The sequence below is a fragment of the Anas acuta genome, chromosome 4 (genome assembly GCF_963932015.1).
Source record: "Anas acuta chromosome 4, bAnaAcu1.1, whole genome shotgun sequence".
Lineage (NCBI taxonomy): Eukaryota > Metazoa > Chordata > Aves > Anseriformes > Anatidae > Anas > Anas acuta.
In genome coordinates, this window is record NC_088982.1 from 26,295,971 (window position 1) to 26,321,433 (window position 25,463).

Sequence of the window (25,463 nt, forward strand, 5' to 3'; positions counted from 1 at the left end):
TAAGCTTCTTTTTCAGATATAACAGTTTTGTTTTTTTTTGAAGTCAGGATACCATGAAAAAAACTAGATCATACAATTGTATCAAATTAGGGTTTAATCCTGCAAACTTTACTCAGGCATAAACTCCTTAATTACGCATGTAGCCTCTTTGACGTCAGTGCGATTACTCACTTGAGTAGGGTTTGCAGGATCTGGCCCACTGTGACTCAACTAATGCTGCACCACTGTTAGGTATAAAGTGAAATAGGAAATATAGTTTCAGGAAATATTTTGTTCACTAGGAAATAGACAAAGATGAATGTAGGCATTTTAAATCATCTGAAACTTGCATTATTTAGCTTATGACCAGTACCATATTAGGACAAGACCTACTGCAGTGAGAACCAAAGCAAGTAAACCAAAGTTACAAACTACAATTTATGGATGTTTAGGGTCCATAGGAAACACAAAACTAATTGTATGATTAAAATTACTTTCTCTTATGTTGTCACTTTAGAAATGGGGAACTTCAAACAAAATAAAAAAGTTGATTAATAAATGAAGCTATTGTTTTATTATATGAGATTGTGAAGTTGTATGCTATCTCCACCTAGAGGTGTAAAGCTTAAGTATCATTCTGAATTCTGTTATGTTGACCAAAAAAGAGACCAAAAAAAAGACATGCCCGTATCAAAAAAAAAAAAAAAAAAAAAAGCCAGCATTATTTTAGACTATGATTTGCTATTTGACCACAATAATCTATTTCTCCATCTTAACTGTTCTGTATGGTACAGAATCACTGTGATAGGGTAACTCCAATCTATCTTTGAGAATCAGATTTTACAATAAGGCATTTAAAATTTAGTTCTTTGACACAATGAAATAAAGCATTAATTCACAAACTGTTTAAGGACAAGTCGTTAACGTTTATATGATCCCCGGACTGCCTTCTCCCACGGCATTTGCTCTGGAAACTATGTAATACTGCATTCGAACAGCTAAGAGAGATTTTTATTACATTACTATACACTCCGCTTCTATAACCTCTCACACAAGCTTACCCTTAGAAGATCATAACATACATGTTTGCACCGAATGACACAATTAAACATCCCCTCACCTTGTTGGTAGCCACACCAATAAAACGAGAAGAACCAACTGCATCTTGGAGGGTGCCAGCTTCCTCTTCATCGCCGCTCTTTGCAAAACCTAACGGTGCAAGAAAAACACAAACCCACTCTCAGCTACAGTCAGGCTCCGCCAGGCAGCGGTTTCAACTTAACCCGAGGAAAAAAATATGTCACTTCGGTGGAGAAGGGAAACCGCCGGGTTATTTCTGCAGCACTTTTCACTACTAGCAACTTATTGTATCTCCATCTTTCCCAGCGATCCTGCTCTGTGCAAAGAAGCAACGTATGACCAAAAGTGGCATGTGAGCAGACGCATCAGATGCTTTCCTTTTCTGTAAGCTGAAAGCCCCAAGACGAAGGAAAAAAAAAAAAAAAAAAAAAGACGCATGTATAAAAAGACCGGGGTTTAACCATTCCTCGCCTCTCTACGGCACACCGCAGCCGAGGGAGGGGGGCCCCGGCGTGTCACGGGGCTCACGGAGGGGATCGCGGTCGAGCCGCCCCCAGCCGAGCGCCCACCGCCGGGGGGGGCAGCCCCGTTTAGTGGCCACGCCGCGGCCGTTAGTGGCCATAGGGCTACCCGCGGCCGGCGGCGATCCCCGGGGACCCTACCTGGGAGCAGGGGACGGGGAGGGTGGGCTTCGGCGGGGGAGAGAGAGGGAACGGGGCCCCCCCGGCCCCGCTGCTGGCGCGGGGGCAGGGAAGATGCAAGTCACCCTGCCGAAACGGCCGCTCCTGACAGGGGGGCTGCGGTGGCCTCGCGTCCGCAACGGAACGCCACCCCCCAGAATAAATAAATAAATATATAAATAAATAAATAAACGACAAACAGCGCTTTGGGTGGCCCTCCTCGGCCTTTCGGTCGCCGCTTGTTGAGCGCGCCGTGGGTACGGCCTGCGGTGTGGTGCGGGAAAGTGGCCGCCCCCCGGCCCCCTCTCATCGCCATTCCCTTCCCCGCCCGTTGGCACAGCCTAATTGAGATGCGGAGAGAAGAAAAGTCTGTCATTGCAAGTGAGCGGAGGGTGCAGGCAGCCGAGACAGCGAAAGGAAACGAACCTCGCTTTTTCTTTCTTTTCTTTCCTTTTTTTTTTTTTTTTTTTTTTTTTTTGCATTACTTTCTGTCGTCTTGTCTTTTCAGTCGTGCTGGCCTCCTTGGTAATGTGCGGTCCTCCTTTGGTAGTAGCCGACCCTATGCTAGGATCCCTTCCTGTGAATTTTAGTGCAAGTGGATGAGGACAGTCTTGACAAAGATATTTACTGTACCCTCATTTTGCATTGTTAACTTGAAAGCAGTACCAGCAATAACATTGCATTATTTCTTTTAAGCCAATGTCTATCTCCTTTCCTTTCAAACCATTAGTTTCAGAAAACACAGTTCTCACTTATCTTCTTAACATTGCTGGGCTACCTGTCTGTTGCACTTAGAGTGAAGGCTTTTTGCTTGCTTCTGAATCATGACCAGTTCCCAAATGAACATGTGAAATTGTGTGCACAGACATGGTGTGTGTGGGGAGGAGCAAAAGGAAGAATTGCTACTTTTTTCAGTTATCTATAGAATCAACTGCAAAAACCTGGGGATTCCTTCGCCTATCTCTGCTGTTTTCCCTCAGTTTCTTGCTTCCTAATTGTTGCTGCTTGCAACCAGAGGTCCTCCTGTTTTCCTTCTCCTCTATTGGCTGAGTGACTCCACAGCAGAGCCTGAGACAAAAGAAGGAAGAAAAGTGCTTGGGCTGTCAGGTTGTTCTGTTTCTTCCAGCTCTGAGCTTTTTTCATAACCTGCAGCAAGAATGGGACAAGAGAGGGAACACGCTGCTTTTCTTTGATATTAAATAACCAGTAAAATGACAATGGTAAGGACACGAATGCAAAAACTGTGATCTGAAGATCATTCATTCAGCAGCTTTCTCACTCTGGGCCTAAGATCCCACGGTCTACTCTCCCCTGGTGTGAAAATGCCCTCTGCTTGCAGTTCCTCATTATCTGATCAGGTATCTGATCGCCTCTGTAGTCAATCTCAAGCTTTCTTTGGATCTGTCTGTAAGTCCTCACGTCTTAGGAGGAAAAACCTGGCTGTAAATGATTCTGCAGAATTAAGAGCTGATACTGAAGGAAACATCAACCCTTGCAGTAAAGAAAACTAGCTTGAATTACTTATCCTAAGACAGGGTGACTTCACAAATAGCAATAGGCAGAAAGAAAACATCATCAAAAGTAAAGACCCTTTCTGATTAATTTGAAATATGTTACATAATAAAAGCAGAATCTTTTTTCCCCACACATATTCATGACATTCCTTCCCAAAAGTCATTTCAATTAACCATAATACAAAACTGGATTCTGGTTTTTGTATGTGATTTGCATCAACAAATAGAAAAACATATTTATTAAGGAAAGCAGTCACAGTGGCTTCTTGTTGCTATGATAGCATATTGTCATTCTTCAAAAGCCACATGGGGCAAGGTATGTATTTATAACAAGTTAGTGCTCAAAGCCTTCCCCCAGAAATATGTGCTGGGTTTTAGGCTCTGATCACACTTATTTACTGGTGGTATTCCTAGAGATTTAACCATGGTTTTATAAATTGAAGTCACACTTCAGATAAAGCACATGCCTTAAAAGGATTAGAAACTTGAAAATAGCTCCTTATTCCTATTCTCAGACAATTTGGACAGAGCTATGGGGCATCTCAAGTTGCAGTGAAGCTGAGTGCGGGGGCAGGTTACTGAGGCAGTACATGAGGTATCAGAGGCAATATAATTACTACCAGAGAGAAGGATCTTTATGATAGACCCACACACTTATAACCCACGAGGTTGATGAACTGGAAAGCATTGGAAGATAAAAGAGTGGTATTGCTGTTTTTTTAGTGTTTTGTTGGGCAACATGCTTGCCTGCCTCAGGTTTCACAAACACCAGATATGTTACGGCTCATTGCTTAGCAGCAGAGCACTTGGGCCCTCTCAGATCCACGGTCAACAGGGAACTCTCTCTTCCTTTCTGCCTTATTATTTGCTGAGTGGTATTGAATGCTATTTCTCATTATTGAATTTTAGTTAGCTATGAGTCATACACAGCATCCAGCACATCACCTGGGTTGGTGAGACTCTCCTGAGCCCTGATGCAAGCACCCTAGGAGGTAGAGAGTCATGCCACTGAACTGAAGATTTGAATGCCTCTGCTGGAAACTGTAGGCCTGTAAAGAGTTATTTCCAGCATTTATTTTAAATTTTAATTATTTGTAAATTGTTAACTCTTTTACTTAAATGGCTTTATATATTTTCTGCTTCATTTGTTGGTACATATGACTAGAATTCAATCCCTATTTTGATTTTATAAAGTATCTTATAATAGGACCTTACATTCTATTAACCACTCACCAAGGATCTCAAAGCTCTGCACATACTGATAAATGGTGTTTCACAATACCTCTCTGAGATTAGAAAGACTTCCCCTGTGAGGACAAATTGAATAGCAGTGCAGGTATGTGACATTTTGTAAGTACTTCTTCCAGCTTAGAGGTAATAGAAGCACAGGGGAGGTGAAGCCCAGGTTAGTCATTTTCTGGATTGCAAAACACTAACTTGACTGCTTTCTTTGCTTGTAAGGATCATTTAAATGAAATGACAAAGTTATTCCATCCTTTGGGCAGAATAAATTACAGAAAAACACTATCTCACATTTAGCCATTAGAGAGCTGGCAGTAAACATCTTCAGTTGTGGACATAATCAAGTAAGGCCAATAAGTGATTAACACAGCATGAAGATCTGGGGTATGTTCAGGAGTACACTAGTTCCAGACAACACTTTTGGCAGATTGAGGTAATCATCATATACTTTGTGTTGCCTGAGAATAATCTTCACCCTTATATCTGGGTCAGGTATAGTCGTACCTGTAAGGATAAAAAAAAATAATAATCATCATTGGGATTCAGTAAAAGTGATGCATATAAATGAAAATTGAAGCAATATGTCAGAATTTTTTAGATGTAACATAGCAGCAGATTTTTTTTATTATTATTTATTTTAGTATGAGGCATGCTTTTTTATAAATGTTTTACTCTGTTAAAAGGCATAATACACATCTGTCAATCAATATGGTATTCATAACTAGAAATACTGTTTTACATATCTAAAATTCGTATATGTAATCAAGATACAATTGGCTATACAATTTAAACATGTAAGCTATTTAATTTTATTTATGTGAATCATGACAAAATAAAAAGTCAAAGGGGGAAATTAGTTTTCAACCAAGTCAGTCCCTAGATTGGTTCGTCACATATCTACATTAATGCTAATTGGAGCAGAAAGGTGTCGCTTCTTTCCCTTTCTTCCAGGATCATCTCTGTGTTATGCCACTTTGAACTGACAATATGAAATAAGAAATCTGTAACAAAAGAAGACCCAGGTCTCCAACACCCCTCCAGTCACTGACTTTCTGCGAGAAAGTTCCACAAACCCCTCAGAGAGGTGATATCATTTTGAAATGCACCATTCAGCAATAAATGCTCATATAACAAGCAAGACAGCAAGCCAAATCTTACGGCTTTATGTGGTGCCCACTCTTGTAAGTGCCTGAACCAATTTTAATCTTTGGGATATTCTGTTTATCTATCAAACTCCAAGACTGGGGAAAATTTCTGTGCTTATTCAAAGGCCCTAACTATCACACAATCTTCAGCTAGGGGTGCTGGATGAAGAGCAGAAGTAAATGGCCATTGCCATCTTTAATTCAGCTATTTGTAACTGGCTTTAAGTTACTTGCCAAAGCACACTGGGAAGTTCAGAAGATTAGGAAACTAATCTGAGCTTTCCCAGATTCTCATCTTACATGTTGATGAGTGCTTTTTCTTTTTTTATTTTCCAGAACTATACATTCCCTATATTTGAACGTTAAAACACTTATCAGGATTTTCAGTCTTCTCCAAATACACCGAGATCAACACAGGGAATGACCAGAGAATCTTTGCCATCCATCAGGAGCAGCGAGACCTGCATCATCTTTTTAGAGTAGATCTTCCTTGACAGGACAAACATAAGGCAAGCAGCAGAGGGCAAAGCAACACATGCACCCACTGGGACAGGAACGCTCAGATGAATAAAATTGGCTCATAACTCTTGGTCTGAGTGAATGGAAGAGGAGATCTGCTTTTATAAAGAATGATAGTTTTCTTCAGCTACAAATTCTTGTTTTCACATCTATGGGGAGCTCACATATCACAGAAGGCTGAAAGTGATTTTACAAGAAAACACAACCTTTACTCTGGGTAAAGAGTCTTTACACTGGAGTCCTGATAAAAAATTCAGCCCTCACCCTAATTTTAGTAATGCTTAGTAATGCTTAAAAGAAAGGCCAGAATCCATTTAATAGCCCAATAATTGCTCCTAACTGCTCCTAGTCAGGAAAACATTTGAACTGAGATTACCTTATCTTGGGTGGCAAAAATCTGCATTTTAAAAATGATTCTGCCTCCTGGATCTTCAAAGAATGTCCTGCTATCTTTGACTAGTGTTAGCTAAAACACAGGTGAATGTCTTTGTCTATCACTAACCACAAACAATCCAAAGACAGTTCTAACATGAAGTGTCTTGCCTAAATTCAACAACAAAAACATTGCTCCATACAACAAAAATGTAGCTTCTTAGCCTATGGAGTATAGATGGTAAGATTCAAGAGGAAAAAATGAATGCTGTGCTATGTCCCATGTTTGTTAAAAAAATATAAACCACATAATTGCTTGTGGATGTAGCTCTAGCCTGTGACAGCTTGCTCACAATTTGCAAAAACATTGAGCTATTTATAAACATATCTGGGTTAAGTAATTGCCATTATAGTATTTTTATGCATTTAAAAGAAGAATTCAGCTTTTCTGCATACTGCAGATGACTTTACACAGGATGAAAATTAGATGATGGTGAAGACATTTGCATAAACGAACTGATCAATTTCAATACCCTCTCCACACTGCAGTTTTCTAGAGGGTCACTTGCTGCATCGACAGATACAGAGATAAGGAAACTCCAGGTAGGTAGCTGGGTAGGTGGCTCCTGAGGAGATGGTTAGGAGTGTTCTTAACCAGCTCTATGGGAGGAGGTTAAAGTACACAATGCTGCACAAACCGAAAATGCTCCTAGCAATCTGTCAGTATGGATCCTATCCCCCTTTACCCCTGCCATCCCCCACCCTCCCATGTTTCAATGCAAGTGAGTGCCAATCACAACCCCCCAAAAAAGCAGATTTCAGCATCCCTCAGTCCAACCATATTCCAGTAGTTACATGCTTTGAGAGTGCCCTGGGCTGAAATAAATAAATAAATAACAAGATAAAAAGATGGCATTCGGTGTTAGCAGGCTATATCTTCCTTCCTCTCCTTTCAAGAAATGAATCACCAATGAAACAGAGATGACTCCCTAAGGGAACCCAAAGCATGCCTTCTCTTTCACATGCAAGTCTGCAGTAGCCTTCCATGCTCTAAATGGGGAGAAAACTAGGCTACATTTTAATATTCATTTCTACAACACTGAGTCAATACTGCCTGTGAGTGCAAAGGGATTTTTAAGGAAAAATAGAGCTGCCCTCATATCTCACTAACATAGTGAGAATGTATAAATAGTTGCACATGGCAGATAATTAGGTTGTGTCAACACCGCGTTGTACTTGCAAGCATCTGGGTAGCAACTGCTTGACAGGAGAGTGCAAATGAGCGGCTGCTAGCAGAATATTATGCTGCTATATACAAAGCAAGTGCTGTGTTACCCAAAAACTCTGGACAGTGCTATTCAAATCCACCACATAAAAAGTGTGCCATGGGCAAGATTTTATGAAACATCAAGACTGTCTGAAAAGAGGGAACTTGTTATGTCCTTTTTAGTTGACTCTGAGCTCTGCAGTTTCACTGATGGACACTACTGCTGAAGACGCTGGACAAGAGCCTCACCTCAGCCTGACAAGTCCCTGGTGGGGTCAAAATTGCACACCAGTTTTTGGGAACACAACAGGCTCTCCTCTCTTCTTTGGTGGCCAACAAAGCAAGTTTCTCTGTGCACCATCCTACTACAGAGGCTTGCTCTGGCATGTTGCATGTCCCTTGTTTTTGCTGGCAAGACCCAAGGGATGCTGTGGTACAGCGGCAGTTCCAGCAGCTCCTCATCCCATGCTCAGGAATACAGCACTGCTTCTGATGAAGGGGTGTTTTAGCTCAGCCTGAATTTAGCTCAGCCTGAATTCCATTTTAGCTCAGCCTGAATTCAATATCATGAAGCAAGTATGAATAGAAGAAGTCTCAAACACACCTTTTAGCAAGAGCAGGATCCTCCCTAGTGCTGCCTCTCACTAAAAGCTTGAATCTGTTTGCACAAACACCAAAGGCAGAGGGCAGTCATCTAGGATGCAAGAGACTGGAAAAACTGAGAGGGCAAAAGTTGTGTTTTTTTGTTTGTTTGGTTGGTTGGTTTTTATTTCCTTTTTTTTTTTTTTTTAATTTGTCAAGCCACATAACTCTATGTTTTTACTTCACACTCTAACTCCCTTCTTTTGTTTGTTTCTCATTTGTTACAGGCAGTGGTTTAACAGCAACTTCATATCCTTGACTATTTGTGCATTATTTTAATTATATATTTGTCCGGAATGAATTCACCCACAGATATTTAGCAGCAAGTCTGTCTTTAATTCAAGTTTAAGCACAGGGTTCCTCAGACTTCTTAGCAAAACTAAAAACCAAATGGATCAAATTGCACAAAGAGACCATAAATATTTTTGTCTTTAACTATATATCTCCTACCCAACTGCCTTCATTCTTCTGGGTGACTTTATTCTCAGCTTCCTGAGTTTTCCAGCAGTCTGTTCCATCTTAAAGAAAAAAAAAATAAATAAAAAAATCGTAGGTTTCAATATGCTTCTCTGTTACACCATAAATAGTTTGGAAAAATGAATATTTCAAAGTTAAATGTTATTCTGTACTTTTCATTTCATTCTGTGTACATTATTTTAAATGGAAAATGAATCTTTGATGTTCCATCACTGAAAAGAAACTGAAAAAATATTCTTGCAATGAAGAATTTTGCACTTCACTAATACACCAACAGTGTTGAAAACATATGTTTCAAAAGCAGTGAATAGTACATGTAAAGCCATGTAACTTTCCTCAAATGACACAACATGATGCTATTTGGCTGAAAAAGAGAGTATATATAAATTAATCCTGGATACTATTCCCACATATTATTTAAAGAATCTCTGCTTGCTTTCAGTTTTCATGACTATATGTTTTGCACTTCAACTCTCATAAAAATGCACAACACTTCTGTCTCTTTTTAAAATGTTAATCTTAATTGCACATTGTTACTACATCTCCTCAAGTTGTTTGTATCACTGCATTCCAGTCATCCAGCAAACCAAGCTGTAGTGTTAAAATCTCAATCATCACAGCAAAATCAATCCTCTTGACTTCCACAAGGCTCATTATTCTTTCCAAGACTCTAATCATTCCAGAGATTGATTTGAATGTGAGTCCTCTGGATATGTTTCACATAAGAATGGCAGGGACTATCACATTATTCCACCCAAATACCTGAACCGTATTTGAATAAGTTATGCCTGAATAAAACCATACCTGTCTTGTAATTCTTTGGGAGGTACCAAGACATGTGAGAAAGTTTTGAAGTAGCTCAGGCTCTGCTAACAATGTAGACTTTAGCAGTATGAGCTACAAAAATTGTTCAATAAAATGGCTTTTGAGATGTCAGGATGAATATAAGACAGGAGGTAGCATCAGCTAACCTTAGTTTTAGTACTATTAATTCAGATTTTTCTGTAGATTATACTATATTGGTTGTATCAAGATGAATCCCTCCCACAAAAAAATGTTTGATGTCCATACTGTTTTTATGAAACATACTGCAAGACCAAAGTTTGGCCTTTGCTCCACAATCTCTCTCTTATACCTGTTATCTGGCAGTATATGTAGAGGAAAATTAGTACATTATCAATTTTAAAAATGGGATTTTCTACATGTATTGGTTTTGGAATTATCCTGAAGTATTATAAGATCATGGAAGGACTATTAACATAATATATTTATACAAGGACAATGTATATTTAATCAGTACTTAATGGTGATAATAATAATAGGTTTCCCCATGGAGAATGACAATATGATTTTCAACTTCCTGAATTAATAATCTTGCAGAATACTGCAGACCATTATTTCACTTCACTCACATGCAGAAAGAAGAAATCTTTTTCCGTGCAAGTAAGGAAACCTCTAAAACAAATCAAAGATGTGGGCAGACAGTACAGAGAACTAATTAACTCAAGGCGAGTAACCCAGGAAAATTAATGTTGAGTTGGAGGTAGTTCAAAGACTTTAACAGTAACAGTTTAAAATGCAGCATTTATGGCCTTGAGTAGTTAAGACCTTGTGAATGACTACATTCTTTTCAGGAGGCATGAAACTTCAAAGGCAAGGGGAGTGAAAATAAATCTGTGTGTACAAAGTGATAGGCAAGACAAAGAAAAAAAATTTCATTGCATTTGTAGAGGGGCAAGATCTCTTATGATCCTCAAAGACTACTCAGAAGACAGAGACCACTACTGCTGAAGTATGAACAGAGCCATGAATGGTTGAGATTGTCAAAGGAACATGTACAGGAGTCATCAATACTGAGTTGCTCTTAGGTGGTGTGCCGGGTTGCTGCTCCACTCTGTCAGAGTCCTAAGTCTAGTGTGTCTCTCATTTGTAAATATCTTCTTGTTGCTAAATTAATTATTCATTAATCAGAAATAGAGAAGAAAAATGGTTTTGCATCACTGATGTAAGGTGGCATTGAAAACCAAATGTGATCCTAAGGCACACCAGGAAGTTTTTTTTTTGGAAGAAAGAATACTTCAGTACCTTTGTGTAAGATTCATGTGTGACCCTATCAGGAATAATAATGATCAGTTTTTAAACTGCTGTTTGGGAAGGAAGAAGGAAAATTTTGAATATGTCCAAAAGAGACACTGAAATGGCAAGGTTACTGGTATTGCAAAAGAAAGACAGGACTTGCTTTCTTGTGCCTACTATAATGAAAACTGAAGAAGGAGGTGTGAAGAGAGAAAGGGAGATATGATGAAGTGTCACTAGAAAACACCAAAATAAAAATAAAAACAAAAATACATATTTCTGTTGAAGAACAAAAGCAGGAGAGCAAGAATGGGTATCCACAGGTCCTGAATACATGCAGTTCAGAAAATAAAAGGTTTCCAGCAAAGTGAAACAGCAGCAGCAGGAGACTGTGAGAGGTACAAACAGCCGGTAAGCAAAAGGGAGCAAAGCAGCAGTTTAAACAGAGATCTCCCTTCCTTGGGCATTTGCTATTTTTGGACATGTTTCTCATTCTTTGTTCAAACTTTGCAAATATTGATTGGAAACCTTTCTTTCATTATCTTCAGGAGAATGTTCTACTGAAAGAGAATATTGACTAGGAAAGCTTTTGGCAGGAAAAGAATAAAGTGTATACATTATAAACATCTTGAACATTTGGACACTATTTCTTGGTGGTAGAAGAAAAAAAAAATGCCAATTTTGATATCATAATCTTTATAGTATGCCTTGAACAAAATTAAGGATCACATCTTATTGTAAGAGTCTACAAACACTTTTGAAGAGTGTCAGTCTTTGCCAACCATAATAACTAATATTGCACAAGTATTTAAATACCACTACAGAGCAGTTCTTGGACAGAGTTGTCCTGGCAGATGGTTCTATATTAGTATATTAATATATTAGAATATTAGTATATTGATTTCACCTCACACTCTGTGTGCATGAAAACTCACACTATCTTCCGGTTATGATTAAAAAAAAAAAAAAAAAAAAGTTCTGTCTTGGCTAAACATCTCTATTATGCTAAACATTTACCTCATCTAATCTACAGTTTTTAAATGCACAATGACTTTTTTTTTCTTTTTTTTTCTTTTTTTTTTTTCAGGATTTTTTAGCTGGTTGAGATGAACTACCTTCTTCCAAAGGACATAGGAAACAGAGTACAGCTCATTCCTCCGTTTTAATAAGCTTAGGATTTTTCCTATAGTGTTCAATACAGATCCATTGAGATTGCAGTTTTATATCTTTTATATATATATATATATATTTATATATATATATAATTTGTTCTGAGTGCCTCAGAAGGGTATACTAAGTGCTTACATAAATCAGAAGTAACTTGGGTTTCTCCAGTTTTATGAAAATGCATGTACGGGTCAAGAACAAGTGTGGAGATTTTCTCCCAAATAGGAGAGCGTTTTTGTGAAAATGACAGAGTATATTTTCAGCATAATATTTCAATAATATAACATCTTATTACAGTTTTACTGTACAGTAAAACTATACTTACTACATCACTACAATGTTACTCTTATTTTTTCTTTCTCCCTCACAGAGAGTGAGGCTTTTTTTGTTGTTGTTGTTGTTGTTTGTTTGTTTGTTTGTTTTTGTTATGTGTATCATCTATATACACTACAAAACTGTGACTGATTAGGCTTGATTTTGATAAAGCTGATATGCATAATTAATCTCCATCTTAAAAAGGATCAGGAAAGTAAAAAATGAATGAAAAAGGTTAGTAAAGTCATTGAAGAATTAATGTGAGTAGAATTCATACCCCTCTTACTGTACCAGACCTTTCAAGGCAAACGTATTCCAACCACTGGCAAGCAAAGGATAGATAATAAATCTCAGAGAAATGAGAAAGGTTAATAGAAGACCATAATAAGGAAAGAAAATTATCTCACAAATTCAATTAGGAACTTTGATATCTAAGGCTAAAAGTAGAAACCAGAGGTTCAGAGATACCTGGACATAGAACTGTATGTCACTGAAACAAGAAAATGTAGAACACAAATGCTTTATAGTACAGATACATCCATTGTACAGAGATGGAAGAAGGACAGAAGTATTTACTGAAAAAAGTTTGCTTACTAGGTGTATTGGGTACTTCTGTTTTGCTATATTAAAACTAGATTTAACATTCACATGTTTCTACAGTGTGATCATCTGACAAAGCCATTCTCAATGTTCAGGAATCTTCCTTCTCCTCCTTTCTTACAAGGAAATATATTCCTCTATATTAACTCTAGAGCCTTCTTTTTCAATCTTTATTAGTTAAAATACCTAGTGATAAGACTAAATAGAGAGAACAAAAAAGGTTGCAATGACTTTGGGCTGTGTTATCAGCACTCTTCTCATCCTAAGCCAAAACATAGCATTCTACCAGCTACTAGGAAGAAAATTAACTCTGTCCTAACTGAAACCAGGATATATTTGTATGGGATTTAGTAAATGGAGTAGCCTGCAACCACTATCAACTCACTTCCAGTTCCTCACCCAGAATTAAGTACTAGAAATCAGAAAAGTTTGTGCAAAACATTCTTCTGTGATTTTATAAAGCACAACACCCTTCTTTTAAAGAAGAAAATGCAGAGATAAATTTTTTAGGGTGCTCATAAAGCTTGGAGATAGAATGCATGCATTGCAGCAGAAATCAATCAATCCAACAAAGAGTATCGGGATAAAAGTAAAGGAATGTCTACCTGAGCTCGTGAAATAGCTGTTCACACACTCACCAGAAGAGGGACTGCTGAAGCCTGAGCGAGTCCTGTTCTGCCCGGCAGAAGCTGTGTTAGTTCTGCAGAAGATGCGCCTCCAGGGCAGTGCTGCTGCCAGTTAAAAAGGTTTGCTTTTGTTACTGAACTGCAGAGGTTAAGCAATCTACCTGGAGAATCAGAAAAATGCACACATTTTCAAAAAATACACACCCCAAACCAATACTGCATTTTCCCCTAACAGTTGAAGGGATTTGTTTAGATTAAAAATGACAAAAGCACTTCTCCAAGACTTGAATGAATTGGTTATGCTGCAATTACCATACAGTTGAATCTCAGCAGTAAGCAGGTTATTTGTAGGTAGGCTGACACCAGTTGCCAGACAGTTGCCAGTTTTCCTTCCCTCTACCTCTGAAACCCTCCAGGCAGGCCTTTGGTCCTCTCTAAAAACTTGCCATTTAACAAAAGCACACCGAACCACTAGATCTTCTGATACCTGTGAAAACACAATGATCATCTGTATAATTTTGTGTTCCAAATAAAGGGCCAGATTTTACAAGTACAGCTTTGAAATATATCCTTTTATCATCCTTCTGTCATTCCTTTTGTATAAGCTAGTGCAGTTTGGTTTCAATCTTTTTCAATTTGCAGACCTCTAAAAGCTCCCAGTGGAGATACAAGATGAATTTAAACCTACTAAAAAAAATACACTTCATGGTTCCATTTCTCAGACAGTTAGGCATCCATAGATTTTACAAATTAAAAACCATCATAATATGCAAGCCTTATTTTGATTGTAACCAACCAGTGAATGTGTCCTGTAGCTCTAATTGCATTGATTGATTTCACAGGTCTGCCTGGAGGCAGAATCACAGAATCACACAGAATCAGACAGGGGTGGAATTCCCACTTAAACAACATGAAATTGGTGAGAACTGGGCTACATTAATTGAACAGAACTGTGTATTTCATCATCAGATCTTTGTCAGTGGTGATTCATTTTAAAATGAAATCCATAAACAGAATATCTTCCTTCAGTAATCTAGAATCTCGTTATTCTTGTCAGGAAAAGGAAGACATAACAAAGTCAAAAAATCAAGTTAATCTGTTTCACTTTCTTTAGGGCAAGATAATTATGTTCTGAAGAACAAATTCCCCCTCTGCATGTGCACTTGGCACTTGAATCTTTCCCGCTGACCAGATCTGCCAGACATTCTGATTCACCCCTCCCATGATGGCACACCAGTTACCAAGCTTTTTACTTGTGGTGCCAGAGAAATTTGTCTATCACCATATAAAAAGAAGACAAACCTCATTCCAACTATAGGATCCCATGCTGTTATGTAGAAGCAGAAGGAACGACCACCTGGGGATAGAGAGCATGAGAAAATTCCTGAATATTGAGATTAAGACAAGCTGGGGAGTCAACCTGGAAAAACTTGTACAGGTTATCTCAAAAAAATGTGATCTGGAGAAAAGAAAAAAAAAAGTATTCTCTGTAATTCTCACTCATATTCCTGAAGAAATTGCTTAATAAATAATAATAATAGAGAAAAGTTAGGTTACTATGTACATGAAATGTTTCCAGTAAATGTTTAACTAGACTTAACCTTCAAGCTTCTCCCTACAGATGATGGACTCCATTCCCCATTGCTGCAAATCTTTTCCATCAATGTATCACTTCAAATTAATATATATGTATACTATAAAATAAAGCCTTCATGTCTGAATTTCTTGTGCTGCAGAAAAATATTATTCCCTATCTATTACCAAAAAAACTGTAATACCCAAGTCACAAAACATTTTTGGAGAAAAAGTGCAAAATCCAGTGTCTTATGCAACATGACACAGGAGAGTGTTGCATGAGAATACAAGCTGTGCTATGCGGAGGTGATTGCAATGTAAGCACTAGATTTTAAAAGTAGTTCACTATTGTACTTAAAAGAGCCATTAACCCAACTCCTCATTCCCATGTAGGACTTACATAAAAATTCATTTCAGAATATAAAGCAAATGTCTCTCCAGCCATTTCAAACAGATTTAATCCCTTGTTAATTTAATACATTAAGTTAAGCTGCTGTGCCTATGATTTTATGTAAAGTTTTAATATGCCTAATAACGTTGAATGGGTGTGTTAAATAACCGGTCTTTAAAATCAGCATGAGAAGAGACAAACTAAGCATTTGCTGTGCTCTTATTGCTCTGACCTTATATAGTTATGATTCTCTTATTAACCTCTAAGTTTTTTTATGGTTCATTCGTGATATAGAATTTTTAAGGTGAGGGAAAAAGAAATAAGATTTTTTTTCAATCATTTTTTAACACATATAAAGGCTTAAACAAACTTAGACAAATAGAGTTAAAACAAGTCTGAAATTTTATGAAGTCAAAGACACGAATATATCAGGTTCTCTTTCAGATCATGTACATCAGTAAAGTGCATTAGTTTGGGGCCTTTCTTACTGTTTAAAGGTCATTCGTTTAAGTAGAATAAAAAGTAATTTAGTAAATTCAGCCATCATGGCCCAGCAGGAATCTTTTATCTCTTTGATTTCAAGAGGGATGACAGCTATTCCATCTAATGGGTATCCTTGCCAGTGAGCTTTTGTGGTATGGACTGCATATTTCAGCCCTGGTATGTAATATTTATTTCCATCACACAAGTATCAATGAACAAATGAATCACTACTTTTTGTGCAAAGACCAAACTAATTATACAGGTTAGAGAAAACTGAGTTACGGGTAAAATTTAACACTATACCATGTTATAAAAGTGTAGTGTGGGTTATTTTGCCCAGTATTCGAGAGATTTAAATGAAAATTTCCAATAAATTAATTTTAATATTTTTGATTGACAAGTCAAAATACCTACAGCTGAGTCATTAAATGTTTGGGTACCAAAACAAGGGAGGAAGGGGAATTCATCTGAATGAGCAGGAGTTTGTATTTTTTCTGCAATATCAGTTGCTCTATGAAATATCTCAATAGCTCACTCACTGTCCTCGTCCTACTCAGAAGTCACTACTTTTTCTGTAAAGTATGATATTAGCTTCAATTCCAAAAAAAAAAAAAAAAGTGGGAACATAGGAATTATTGACATTAGCAATCATTTCTTGCCTTCAGAGAAACTCTTTTACCTCAGAATGAAAGAAAGAAACAAAACCTTTTTCAAAGCCTTAAAAAAAAAAAAAAAAAAAAAGTCTCTACTTCATAACATTGCTTCTTCAAAGAGTTATTAGACAGCTCTGACATAGGAAATACTATGCAGAAGTATAAGTCTATGGCTCTAATAGTTTCCACCCTGTATGTTTTGCCAGGATACTCTGCGAGAAAAGCTTTTCTTTTTCTCATGTGAGAATATTTTGGGGATGTTTTTTGGTTTGGCTTGGTTTTGGTTGCTTGTTTTACTACTAGAGTTTGAAAAACAAAATTACTTCTATCCTTTGAAATTTTAATTTCCATTCTTGAAAGAATCAGAAAAGCCACCACATTTTGAGACTAAATTGTACTTAGCTACTGGTATGAACCTTGAACATGCCTTCATTATTTAATGCTCAGCTCTGGTGACCATGCTGTGCTCCCTCTCATCAAGGACATATGTTTTCGCATCTTAATGAAAAACAATAAGCAAATGACTTTTGAAGAGATAGTTTCTTTCATACATCTCTCAATCATCTACAATCTCTATCCATTCTAGATGAACAACCTTTAACATGGACAATTAATTAACATTTCTGACCTCTCAATTCATCTCAAGTTTCTTGTTTCCCTTCCACTGTTGCACAGGAATTAGTATGGCTAGCATTATAGCCTTCATGATGACATTAGTGGTTGAACATTACTTCATTGTGTACATGAGGAGATATTGCTCCCCAAAACTAATATGTCAATGGTGGTACCATGGGAATGTAGGAAGTTCATTTCTCCAATTATCCATTGAAAAAGACCATTTTTAAGAGAAGAGAAAGTGCATCAGAAAATTGCTGGTCTCCCAAATTCATGCTATCAAAATAGCACTTAGGGACTGATTTGTGATAATCTGGTGATTCACTGCAAAGGGCTGAAGGAAGAATTTTCCCCCTGTTGACAATGATAAGCAAGAAAGAAATTTCATATTACTCCTCATGCACCTGCTAAAATTACTACTCAAGTACTTTCTGTTATTGCTACTTTTCCTTTTGCTGTAATTAAAGTAACATCAGAGGAACACTGCCTTCTGCTATGCCTCAATTAAAGTCAGCTTTTTCATGCAAACCTACCCAGGTGTTTTAACAAAAAGAGCAAGAGACAGTATACTAACTCTAATACTGTTTCAAAGTTTTTATCACTTCTACTTTTTAGAGGTGCTTTTATCTCAACGAACTGCATGTCCAAAGACTCATGAGAACTCAGATGTTTGTAGTTTCCTTGGGGTCATGTCCTCATTATTTATCTAACTGCCGTAGGATTGATTGTCAAACACAGAGGTAACTAGTACTCAGGGGTGCCAGAACATTTCTCCAAGGCTTATTCAGTTCTGACTCCAATAAAATCAGGCTACTTTGGTACCATCCCCTGCAAGACTGTGACTAAAGTCACAGCCTTCAAATGCTTGCCTTTCTGCTACAACCTCATCTGCTGGGATTGACACAGGACTGCCCTCTTTTTCCCTAGACCTGGTTTAGGACACAAGTAATGATTCAGTCATACCACTAAGAAATGTGTCAGCCACAGGGAAGAAAAGGAAGAAAATAGCAAATGGGAAATGACTAGGAAAAAAAAAAAAAAAAGAGAGAGAGAGACAGAAATTAAGTCCATCTAATGGTCACTTCTACTGATACAGCTGTTTCCTTAAAGCCTGTTAGTAGTTTTGTATAGATATATGTGTATAAGCAATTAAGACACAGTTTCATATTTCAGCTAAGGAAATCTCTCCCCTATGTGCAAACAGGTACTCCACCATTGTCCTCATGCTAGTACTATATCATTCATCTGACTTGCAGTGAACCTGTCCCAAGCACTAAACTAGCTATAGCAGTTGTACCCTAATTTCTGTGGGCTCAGATCCCTGAAAAAAATCACTGTTGATCAGGACCCCATCATAAGGAGCCTGTGCTGGACCCCAAAAAGGAAAACGTGTTTAATAAATAGACTCAAACACATGAGTCAATTTGAAACTGGAGTGATTTCTACTTTCCAGGTTACAATGTATATCCAGGCTCATCCTGAATCTCATACCAAGTAGGATCCCAACAAATACCCACTCCCTGCTTCCAGTGAAGAATCCATAAGTGCATAAGTAGCTAAAAACCTGTAGTCTGAAACTTTTGCTTATCCTTTTGGAACATTTCTTTCTGTATACATTGAGAGTAAACCACATCTATGGGCTGAGACTCTCAGCAGGTCAAAGCACTATAAATAATTGAATCGATTAAGCTGGTTAGATGAAGAACAGTTTTTAAGGTAAGATTGGATTCCAACCACCTTTCTTGGATATATTTTTGTCCTTCAGCACTAATTGCTGTCTGTGCAGCTTGCCATGCAGCTATTATTCCCATATCTCTATAATACCAAAACAAATAGCTTTTGGGCAATGCTAATCCTCCCTACTGTCATGGTGGAGATGTTGTCACTCTTGTTTGGATCTTTCCCTAAAAAAGTATTTAAGTTCATTTGGAAATCGTGCTCTTGCATTTCCCTAGTCATACCTTTTCACTTCTATCACCTCTCACCACAGATGCTGCTTCTAATTTCCCATTGAGACTTAGCATACATGTATATTGCAGGTTATCATCGCCACCAAGATCTGTAAAGCACGAAGTCCCTTCTAATCTGAGAGAGCTGTTGACATGGGGGCAGTCCTCTACCACCATGTCTTTTTTTAACAGTGAACTCTATTCTAAAGAAGAAATTTACTGAGGAAAAAAACAAAAAACAAAAAACAAAAAACAAAAAACTCAGCACCAAATAACTTTCAAAAGTCAATGACAGTGACAAATTTATTTCTCTTTACATTCAGCTACTTCTCTCTAGATGCAATATTTACATTCCTTCTCTGTCACTGAACAACTTACAGCCACACTTCTCAGTAATGACCTAATGATACTGCACTATGTTCACTTAAGAGACAAAATGAGTTTTGTGACAACAAAGGATCTATGTTTTCTACTCTGAGGCTTCCTTTGGCTGAATGGCTTCTTCATTAGTCAGCCTTACATATACAAAGAATTAAATGCTTGCACAAATGATTTAAGTTAACTTTTAACTCTTAAGAGATAAGAGCAGTAATGATTTTTCTCTTTGCCATTTTTTTTTTTCATTAAAAAAATACTATGAATAATGGATATGGGAAGCAGTGGATATTGGGATTCCAAGAACAAATAACAATAATAGATTATCAGAGACAGAGCAAGGAGATGCATATTTTCCTAGGGGAAGGATAAAGGTGATGGGGATCCTAGGGGAAGAAAAAAAATACGCTAAAGCAGCTTGAGTGCTCACAGCATGTAACTTCAGGCCTGACAGTGTTAAGCCTCTATGCTGAAAGAGAAAGCAAGACTTGGCCTTCAGATATGCTATGAAAAAAAATATATATATATATTAGACAGACAAGCATAAAAGGCAGCTTGTACCTATGGAACCAGCAAGTAATGACAGTCTCCTTGCATATTTTATGATCAGTCTCCCAAGACAAATAACAACACTCTGAAAACCTTTGATGCTTTCAGTTTTATTAAATTCCAGCAAGTTACTTTCCCATTGATCAATTAAATAGGCAAGACTGGAACTTGATTATATATCCCTGAGATGGTCTACCATAAATCAAGCCCTAGTTGAATAAATGTTTAATTATGTGTTCACAAACTGTTGTCTAAAAAGGAACATACCTACCAAGCCATATTTTTTTTTTTACTTTTTGTCTGGAGAATCTGTTTCTCATTAACTGATTGCTAGCCACAATGAACTTTCTCTTGCAAACGATAAGTAAGAACCTGCTATCAGGACAGAGTCTCAGCTAGAAAGATCCTATATTTCCATGATTCATCTGCTTCTGGAAGCTTGGAGAAAGGACTCCATACCTTGCAGGAACAGGATTCATTCATAATCTGAATGTGTACATTGCTGGCTTTGTTTATCCTATGTAGAATTTATTAGGCTAAGGGAACTCTTTTGTGAATGGAGTCCAAGGCGATAGAGATAGTGAATCCATTCTTTCACAGCTACCAGGTAAAAAAAAAAAAAAAAAAAAAAAAAAAGTTATTAGTGTTTCTTTTATCTATTGCCAAAAGGGAAGATGCAGCATATCCAAAAACAAAAAAACAAAAGGGAATGTGTACCCCAAAGCTACCATGACATACACTTTTTTCAGACTTAGTAACTAGTTGCACCATAACCTGACCACCACAGTCCACACTCCATTTATTAGTTATTAAAAAGCATCAGGCACCTGGTGTTTTTCTAGGTTTCAGAAATTTTTAGCCTAATGGGCAATCACTTGTAATCTGTCTACAGCTCTTTGTTAATATCAGTCATTGAGTTAACTGGGCTTGTTAAGGTTATCAAGCTGATCAAAGAAGTATCTAGGACCAGTCATCACTGCCCCAGAGGGAGATGTTCAGAGACTGACTTAATATTGCTCGAAGGTAGTTACTTGGGATGCAAACCCAAGTTTCACAGTCATAATTTATCTTGTGCTGATATCAGAAGAAATATACTGTTAGGTGCTCTTACCATATCTTTTCTATTTGGCTTTTTTAATTAATTGTTCTCTTGAGAAAAAGCCAGGAAACCCTGGCTTTTTTACACAGTAGCTCAGTGCCTGTAAGGGTGACATATAAACATTGTCATCATTTAATGAACTATTAGGATGAGTAAGTCACAAAGGTCGAAAGGAAAGTAAGTTTATAATAACAAAATTTATAAAGCTTAAAAAAAAATAAAATCAAAAATAGCCCATTAGGCAGAGTCTTGATATGTCATCATTTATAACCCCAACTTTTCTGTGGTTAATGCATGAAGTACTTTAAAGGGTTTTCTCCTGATCTTAAACTACCTTCTGTTCTAAAAACATGACTTTCTGCAGTCAGTTAAATTCCTCTTTTAATACACTTGTCTTTCCTTTCATCAGCCTACTCTGGCAATCCTTTCCAGAGTTCCTTTTCTTAGAAATGACAGGTCTGGAACAAATTCAGCTGGTTCCAGATGCCATTACAAGTACAGAGAACAGACCACCCTTTAACAGTAGCCCTTCACAATCAGTGGCATACACACACACACACACACAGAATTTCTAGGTTGGAAGAGACCTCAAGATCATCGAGTCCAACCTCTGACCTAACGCTAACAGTCCCCACTAAACCATATCCCTAAGCTCTACATCTAAACGTACACTTTAATAAATTTGAATACTGCTATTTAACTGGCACAGGCTTAAACTGCAAACTCAAAAATAATGTAACAATAATTCTAATTTATGAATCTAAAATCTTTATCTTATATCTTTCGTCTCTGATGGTATATATGAACGTATGTGGAATGTGTAGAGATTCCTACTGGAAATACTAATTTAACCAGGGATCCCAGAATTGCCACTAAACCTCTACCTTAACATTTTGTCAAAGAACTATGAAGTGCATGCTCTTAGGCTTAGCAGTAGCCTATCACAAAAGAACCACATCCACTCTCAAACAAGGTGATCTGAGAGCAGAAAAATTGCGTAGACAAGGCAATTTTAAAGCTTTCATGGAATAATAAGGGATTATCTTCAAAGATTAATTTCAGGGTCTTGTGTCAGTCATTAGGGGTGTGGGTTAGGCAGAAGGAGAAGGGTCAGAACAAGGAAAAGTATAAGATTTCCAAAAAGCATCACAGACACTGGGATTATTTCCATTGTGCACATCTGTAATTAGTGCTTTCTTGGCACAGCCATTTTAGCATGTAGTAAATGAGACACCATGGCTATTCTCACCCAGGTCAGTATCAATTGGCCTTGGTAACTTGCTGGCTTCCATCTGCAATGTGTTCTTTACTGCTGGGAGCCAGATGATGGCTGTCCTTGCCTCTGTAAGGGACACTCTGGAGTGGAGAAAAGGGAGGGAATGCAGGTGCTGTGCATAATGGTGTTATGCAGCAAATGGAGCATTGGGAAGACTGTTGAAAACATCTGATTACTTTCTGTTATATTTTGGGTGGAGAGGTTTTATGTCTGCTTTAGAAAATTGGCTGCATAATTGCGTATCACTATTTAAGAGAAAAATGTGGGTTGTGATTCCTGTTATAGCAAACACCCATAGTTTCAGTTTCTGTGCAGCTTCATGTGCTCACTATTTTGTCAGATCTGGCACATTAACAAGTTGATGCATGAGTATAGAATAGTTTAAATGCCCATACAAAATTCTCATTTAAGGATTCCCAGGATAAAAGTTCTCCTTAAAAAAAGATTTGAATTTCATTAGTATATGTGTCCTTGTCAAGGACATATCAGAGGCCAGATAAGAGCATTCAAAAATTCATTACAGCTCCAGGGCTATGAACTAAGATAAGTCAAAGATAGATTTTAAATTTAAAAGTATTAAGCTCTTAATATTACTTTTGTAGTAGGCAAGCTTAATACTTTGGGGCTTTTTCCAGCAGAGTGGAAGAGGACTGCATATTTTTTTCTGAAATTAAAATATTTATTGCTTATCCGTTCCTTTAGAGCAAATATTTTTTATTTTGTTTTTCCTTTTCCTACCTTTGTGGTAGGTTCCAATTCAACAAGTTACTCAGATTCAAGTCTACAAATAAGTACATGGAGTCAGTAGAAATGCTTGTGCCTCCCAGCTAAGGAACGTTTTTGGGAACAATGATGAATCCTTTCTTGGTCCAGACATGAATGTGCTAAGTAATTAACTAAATACATTACGGCACTTATTTATGTATTTACTTACTTTAAGTAAATACACAACTCTTAAACTTAGAGGTAACCTGACACCATTAATGCTTCAACATTAAGCATAAGAGAAAACAAAACAAAGGAAACCATCAGGAGAAGAGTACACAGCCACAACTATAGGAAGCATCATCTAAGTGCTGTGCTAGGGCTTGAGGCTGCAGGGTGAAAGAGCCAGGACCCACTGCAGTTTCTTTCACAGACCTCTAGGTCCCAACTTGTGGCAGTAAAGACAAATGCACTAAAATGATCTGTAGATCAGAGCGTGGCCACTGGGCTGAGGGTGATGGGAGGGAGAGGAAGAGGTGGATGATCTACATCCATGAATATGAGGCAGAGAAGAATGGGATATGAGGAGGGGAAAAAAGGGAGGGGAGAGGAAAAATATTAACTGCAGAGGCTTTATTTACTGGTTTTGTACCAATTTAATGCTACAGACATAATCCTGGTAGAATTTTATATTCGAATGCATTCAAAGTACATATGATTTACTAGAAAACTGATTCTCTGGTTGCAAAGAAGGAAGGCAAAATAGGAGGGCGCAAAAATTATAGATGTTGGGAAAAAAATGTAGTCATAATTTAATGCTGGCATGTTCTAATTAGCCAGCTGTGATGCAGGCATGGTGTCTGTCTTTTAGGCAAAAATTCTGTTATTTGTGGCTACATATCATTGATCATACTAGTGATCCAGCAAGTATCCACACTTTAAATGTAGAGAAAGGATGTAAGTACAAACCTTCCCTTATTCCACACATGAGTATCTCCACAGCAAAGCAGAGGCTGCATGCACAGTAATATGCACACAGCATAGAGACCAGAAATACATACAGTAAAGTTTTTTTATTCAATTTCTCTCAGGGTGAACACACACTCAAGAGCCACTGCTTTAAAGACCACTTTGGGCTCAAGTACATTTCATACAAGTGAGATTGGCTGGGGAGCACTTGCTGTTTATGTTTTCAAGTTAAATCTAAGGTGGCACTATGGAAAAAAACTTCTCTGTTGGTGAAGAATTCATTTAGGTCATTACATTATGTCTCACTACCTATTTGTTCTCATAGATTAAACTGAATGAGTAGCTTAAATTCTATTTACTTAATGGAGGAAGTCGTTACATTTGTTTACTGAAAAAAAAATGGTGGAGAGAAGAAGAGTTGACTTGCTTTTGTTAACTCTATTTTTATTAATTATGTTTAGACACCTTTGTTAATACACTAGAGATGTTATTAGGAAATCAGGAGAAAAAAAAAAAAGAGCTCTCTAAAGGACTGCAGAACAGACAAATTCTATGTTTTCATGCTAAAGACTATACATGGAGAGAGAAGGCTAGTTCAGTGCAAGGAAGGAGTGGATAAATGGCAGATAAGGAATATGAGCTTTAGAACACCCTTCTGAGCATTTTTTGTTGTTGTTTGCTTGTATGATGTTTTTTAACTGAATACCAAACTACTTAAAAATTAATAAAATTTACTTTAAAAACATACTTATTTTTGCATGACAGATGAAGTTAGACTTTTCCAAAATCTTCAGTCACTTTCTCTTTTCTCATTGTGCACCATGTATTGTTTCCTGTTTTAATACATTGTTTCAGACTGTTATGAAAATTATGAGACTTCAAGTTGCATTATGAGACTTCTTCAAGTTGCAAAGGTTTATGATGCTTCTTGATTCTCTGCTTTATTCCTCTGTTATTGGTACTGGTTTGTTTTGGTTTTAATTCCAATATTCTTAAGTACTTCACCAAATGGGAAAAATAAGTCAGAAAACCACATGATTAAATATATATATATATATATTAAATTGTTGACAAAGACAAATTAAGTGAGTAAAGTAACTGAAAAACTCTGTACTATGTATAC

General features: G+C 37.3%; 1 protein-coding gene and 1 long non-coding RNA gene across 4 annotated transcripts in view; both read right to left on the bottom strand.

Moving 5' to 3' along the window:
• GABRA2 (gamma-aminobutyric acid type A receptor subunit alpha2) overlaps nt 1–2,047 on the bottom strand; it is a 61,950-nt gene extending 59,903 nt beyond the window's left edge. Inside the window, exons 1-2 of one of the 3 annotated variants that reach the window (XM_068680253.1) lie at nt 1,940–2,047; nt 1,100–1,188 (exon numbers count right to left, since the gene is read on the bottom strand). In XM_068680253.1, coding sequence (XP_068536354.1) covers nt 1,100–1,170 — 71 coding nt within the window. In that variant the 5' untranslated portion in view covers nt 1,171–1,188; nt 1,940–2,047. Of the gene's footprint in view, nt 1–1,099; nt 1,593–1,721; nt 1,898–1,939 lie in introns of those variants that run through there. The other 2 variants (XM_068680252.1, XM_068680255.1) reach the window with 2 other exon arrangements.
• A 10,242-nt stretch (nt 2,048–12,289) lies between these two features.
• LOC137855224 (uncharacterized) lies at nt 12,290–25,189 on the bottom strand. Its single transcript, XR_011095613.1, has 3 exons — nt 25,089–25,189; nt 15,004–15,058; nt 12,290–14,188 (listed from the first exon to the last, which is right to left on the bottom strand). It is a non-coding gene; the product is annotated as an uncharacterized lncRNA (long non-coding RNA).
• Nucleotides 25,190–25,463: the final 274 nt, after the last annotated feature.